This window comes from Geotrypetes seraphini, chromosome 1 (assembly GCF_902459505.1).
Source record: "Geotrypetes seraphini chromosome 1, aGeoSer1.1, whole genome shotgun sequence".
Classification (NCBI taxonomy): Eukaryota; Metazoa; Chordata; class Amphibia; order Gymnophiona; family Dermophiidae; genus Geotrypetes; species Geotrypetes seraphini.
The window spans coordinates 214,217,167-214,223,166 of NC_047084.1; the positions used below are offsets into that span (position 1 = coordinate 214,217,167).

General features: G+C 42.8%; 1 protein-coding gene across 1 annotated transcript in view; it reads right to left on the reverse strand.

The window, feature by feature from the left end:
• DCUN1D4 (defective in cullin neddylation 1 domain containing 4) overlaps nt 1-448 on the reverse strand; it is a 120,366-nt gene extending 119,918 nt beyond the window's left edge. Inside the window, exon 1 of the mRNA XM_033945718.1 lies at nt 245-448. Coding sequence (XP_033801609.1) covers nt 245-395 — 151 coding nt within the window. The 5' untranslated portion in view covers nt 396-448. The remainder of the gene's footprint in view (nt 1-244) is intronic.
• Between the last annotated feature and the right edge of the window lie 5,552 nt (nt 449-6,000).

Genomic DNA, 6,000 nt, shown 5'->3' on the forward strand with positions numbered 1-6,000 from the left:
TATCTACGGTGTGCCCGAATGCAAGTCTCCAGGGTCGATCAGACGCACCAATTCAGTGCTGTCACCTCAGGGGGGGGGGAAGGGGAGATAAATTTCACTACTTGCTTGATTATGAGGTGGGGGGAGGGGATGAAAAGGCTTTATTACACAGGACTGGATAAAGCTCCTGCTAAACAGACACAAACGAGAGCTCTGTTTTTGCACTCTCTTCAAAAGTGATCGCACAGTACAATACATCACTTACTGACAGCATCCGAGTGCATTTTCGAGCAACGCAGACCTCTCTCCTCCGCTGCCTCCGATCTCCCGTCTCTAATACACAGGGCGAGAGCACGGCCGATCCCACACAGGCTCACACGCTCATCCCCGGCGCCCCGCCCGCCGCGCCATCTCATTGGAGCCGGCAGCCGAGATCCCACCTCCTTCCCCTGCTACATTGGGCGGAGCTGGCTGCTTGCTCCACCTCCTTCTTCTTTGTCTCGTGCCAAGAGACAGGCCCCACCCACGGAAACCCTTTCATTGATCAATGAGCTCCATGGACACCGCCTTCTCAACCCGGCGGGTTGGCTGATGGGGCTGTTCGTCTTACACCAGCCTTCGAGCGCGTGCGCTAGGCAACACTGTGCAGACGCATCTGATTGGACTGGAGTAGTATTAAGGCCGCGCCCCCAACCAAGCGGGACTGGTCAGAATGGTAAAAAGGAAGCCGCTTTGCTCCGCCCCCATAAGGGCGGGGCTCACACCCATTGGAAGGCTAAGGACCATAGGCAGGAAGAAAGAATAGTATGGTGGTCCTTGAGGAGCAACATTGACAGTAGAATTGAAGTCTAACGTAACCAAAGAATTAAAGCTTTTGTTTTGTGGGAAATAATATGTGTTAAAGTAACACTTGCAGATGTAGCGGCTCGTAGCTAGTTTAAATGTCTCAGTTTTATGGACGATTAAAGAGGTTCCTTTCTCAGGTTTATAAATGCCTTGATATCATTTAGGGCTAAGCGCATATGTCCTAAACGTCAGATGTTACCCCTTTCTAGCCCCTTTTAAACTGGATTGGGTATTAGGTAAGCAAACCGTCAGTGATTTGCTACTGTTTGGGGCTTTATGCCAGGTACTTGTGATCTGGATTTGGCCACCATGAAAATGGACTACTGGATTAGATGGATGGTCTGACCCAGTAAGGCTGTTCTTATGTAAAATATATTTTTTGCCCTTTATTTTAATCCAGGGCAGTGTTTTATACTGAATCCCAATGACTTTTTGTGTTATGACATAGTTAGTGATATGATTAAAATACAGATTTATTCAGGAGCTCAAGGCCATATGGCTGATAGGGACATAGGGCTAGATTCATTTACATCCTTTCCGTGCCTGATCCATGGCCGATCCATGCAGGGACGACCGATTCACAAAACCCAAAAATTAAAATGAGGGTGATCGGAGGAACCCCCCCACCCCCACCTTCGGACTGCACAGATTGCTAGTGTGCAATCCCAACACATGCGCAGACTGTCAGCATAGCTATTGCTAGCATTCAGCATTTTCAGTTGGCATAACTAATGTCAGCGAAGGCCTATGGGAAATTCTATCAATCTGACTCTGGCATGTGAATGCAGATAGACCCTGAGGGCAGGGAGACTGTTTTAAGTAGCCCTGATTAAATCATGATTAGCTAAAAGGTGTTAATGTCTGATTAAGAGGGTGCTTAGGACAATGGGTCCAGGTGCACAGATAACAGGTGCACAGATAACTAAAGTTAATCAGAAACTATTGTCAGAGACATACTGGAAATCACATATGACTTCAGCCTATTCTTCTCCTGTCTAGCATGTTTAAGTTCTGTTAAAGCTCAATAGATTCTGGTTTTTAGAATAAGTTTCCAAACTATAAAAGCCCCCTCGCAGCATCACACCCCTCTCTTGGCCCTCTGGCCCTCTCTTGTTTCACTTGAGCTCTCTCTGGCTCTTCTTAGAACTTCAGACTCTGTCTCTTTGCCTCTGAACTCTGTAAGGCAGGGAAACTGCTTTGCTCTCTACTTAATTGTAATGCTTAATTGTAATGCTTATAAATATTGCTTTTCTGTAAGCCTATTTCTATAATATATTCTTTATGCAATCACCTCTGGCTGTGTTTCTTATTGGATTCTACTCCTGGTGAATCTTCTGTGAGGGAACTGAACCTGGGACCTGGCATTTGTAAGGGCACCTCTCAAGTGACCCCAGCAACCATATATTGTGGGGGCCACTAACAATCCTTACATTTTGGGGGCTCATCTCGGTCCTTCCTGATGATTTCATTTGGGTAAGTAGAATTCAATTTTTTTTTTCCTTGTATGCACTGTGCAATAGGATTATGTATAGACAGATGAGGGTAATTTTCCAGAAAACGCATGGCACGATATTCAGAAACAAATGGTTTCTCATTCTCAGGAGTTTAGAAAGAAAACAAATAAACGAAAATGCCTTTTCATTCAGGGGCTATGTAGAGGACTTCGTAACATAAGACAAGAAAATACTGACTTGAACACTCAGTGCCATCAGCTGTCCAAAGACTTAGATGAGGCACAAATTAATATATCCATGCTAAGAACCCAAATTGTTCAAGCTACAAATTCCTTTTTAGCTGTAAATGAACAATTAGAAGAGGCCAAGGCAGAATTAAAGTATTTAAAGTCAAAATGTGCTCCTTCACCATATAATCCATGTAGTCAGTTTATAGAGATACAGAACACTGTTTTTGTAGCAGGCCAGCGAAAAGGTAAACTAGCTACAGATGTAGAACAGGAAGAAGAACCGACAAATGAAGAGGAGGAAAATTCATTACCAGGCCAGAGCAATACCAATAGTACCCCTATAAGTGACACAGCTCCAGTAACTGTAGTGCTGCAGGGACATATGAAGGACAGTGACATTGAAATAATAGTACAAAAAGTGGGACCTATGCCTTTTAACATAAATGAATGGTGCAAATGGGCTACTGACATACAAAAGGAACAATGCAGATTTTGATAAGCTTATGCACCTAGCCATGGGTCCACATTATTATAAATTTGGATCTCTTGTTCATCCATACCAATTTGTAAAGATGGGCATCGAACAACTATTTCGCTGCACCTCTTTGCAAGTACTTAGAACTCTTTCACCCCTGCCAACCGATACACTGGAGCAGTTTGCATATAGGGTGTAGGTAATACACGCTGTACTTAAAGAGAATGAACACTGGCCCATTTCTTCAGATTATGGTCAGAGAGAACATAAGGAATTTCTATTAGAATTATTATCCCCCGAGATTACTAAACACCTTCTGTTGTTTTCGGAGGACCCTAAAACTACCCCTTTTGACACTTTACTGCTCAGGTTTGGGTCTGTGTGGAAGACCCAGCCAACTCAAATTATTTCAGTCTCAGAAGCTAGAAGGTGGCGTGCTGAGGGAGCACCCCAATACAAGAAAACACCACACACAGGAAATAGAGGGCATGGCAGAGGTAGTTACAGAAATACCTCCACTTACATTCCTTTCCATGAGCTCAGAGCACAGACAGAAGCATTAGAAAAAGAGAAAATCAAATGGGAACAGGATCGGCACACAATGCAGATAGAATTGGACAGAGTAAAAAGTGATTTAACAGCTAGGAACAACAGTGCTAGTGCATAGGGATGTCCTGACTTTCTGTGTCCAAATACCAAGGTCACTCAAACCTTCACAGCCCTGCCGGACTCCTTTCACTTACCTGTGGACTCACTTTTGGAGACGCAGGATAAGGGAAAGAAGTCAGACTCAGAATTCAGCTTGAGGTATGTGGCACCTTTGATATTGGACACTTGCAGCTGCCCCAATGTTAATACAACTATAGAGGGTCAGGATAAATTAACTTTAATTGATACAGGGGCTGGAATCAGTTTTACAGATAGAGCGCCTCCTACTGGAGATCAGAAAAATATGGACATTTGTGAGATTCAGGGTCTAAATGACAAAGCTTCAAAGTGTGTATCTATCCCACAAAATACAGGCAAAGAAATAGTTGAGGTGGCTGGTCTTGCATTAGGTACAGGAATTATAAATGCTTCTAAACCTTTGGTTCACGAGGTTTATTCTAGTTTAGTTTAGTTTATTCCTGTGCAGTTAGCCACACAGTGTAGCATGGCAGTACAGCAGCATGATCGTAGTGTAACTCACTCAGAGGCTGCAGATCTTTCAGTTTGGGCACAAGATTGTGGGAAAAGGTACACAGAAATTTTGTTTGAGGCCGAAGATCCTCAACCACAAACACAGCATCTAGTACTTCCTCCAGCAACAGAACTAGTGTCTAAGATGGAGGAGAGGGGTCTGAGTGGACCTATCTCTTTAGCATGTGGCTCTCCAGCTTGGTCATTTGCTAAACCAGAGGGCTCCGTTAGGCTCACTATACACTCTCGGGCCCTAAATAAGCCTGTAGCACCAGTGGCAGCCTCTTACTTTGACATTACTGTGAAATTTAACCCTAAATGTGCATTTTTCTCTGTCCTAGACATGACTAATGATTTTCGGAATTTGCCCCTTGCCTCTGAATGCCAGGACACGACAGTGCAGACAAAAGAAGACACATCTAGCCTGCACCTGACTTCTGCACCGCAGTGCCCACTCCTCCGAGTGCAGTGGGACCCAGGTGGCAGACATGTGGTCCAGGTCGGCTTGAATGGAACATGGATGAAGTTTGCTCTAAGTGACCTTGAGGATGCTGCCAATTTAAAATATTTTTTCTTTTTCTTAGCAGCAGTTCGGATATATACATAGCCATCCCAGACCAGTTTTGGCACAAAGATATTTCTAGTGTTTTCCAAGGATCCTCTTTATCACTGCAGAGATAAAAACATTCCAAAGAAGATATTAGCTTTATGCCTTTTCTGAATATGAGATGGTTATGATATGCATTATTTGTACTACTCAATGTATTTATTTGCAGAGTTAAATTCAGCCCTGAACACTTGACAGATGGAATAGTTTCACATCTAAAACTTTGTGTTTTATGTTTTGTCTGTGCCATGTGGTCTGTCTTTTGTCTATTTGTTTTAGTTTAAGGGGTACCCCAGGATACATAACATTGGCCATTTCTAGAGCTCTTTTCCCCATATTTTTTTTTAAACTAGCCCAATTGGGCAAGGTTCTTTTTACCTATTGTTTCATATCCTAAATGTAGTTAGGGGTTATATTTTTAAGTAAAGATTTCACTTTATACCGTGTTTATTCTATGCTCCTCACTAGATTCAGTACACATTTCTGACATAATTTTTTTTATATATACATTCAGTACAGAATTATGGTCTCTCTGAAGTGCCATAATAGTTATATGCAGCACACAAAAACATATCTTTTTGAAATGTCTGATTAAGAACCTTAAGTACCTGAATATTGTCTCTCTTTTGCCATAACTATACCAAGTAAATGCATTAATATTGTTACATGTTGCCACATTCAGTACAGGCAACCTGGTCTCTCTCTCTATATATATATACATTCAGTACAGGCAACATGGTTTCTCTCTCGTTTTCTATCTCTTATTTGGATCACACTGGAGTACAGCTGCTGAATGATATCTGGACTCTTTTCAAGCCGGTTTATCCCTCCCTGTATGCACAGACATCATTTCATCTCAAGGGTGAACACCACTAGTTTCCAGTGACTGACAGATCCTGTGCAAACATCATTTCATCCCAAGTGTGCATCTCACCAGTTTAAAGAGGCTGTTGGTTCCTGCTGGGCTAATTCAGCTTCCTGCACCCTGACTGCAAAGACTTCTCTACCTTCTCACACATGCTGTACACAATGTTTCCTGTTCATTGTTTCCTGTTTGTTGGATCTATGGATTCATGATAGCCACCTTCCTAAGAACGCTTTGCTGTACAGTTCAACCTATTTACTGAATAATACCTGGTGTAGTCATTCACCTCTGTCCTCCATCACCATTAATGGGACAACCTACTCCACACCTCTGGTTACTAATGATTCTATGGACATTCCAGACTT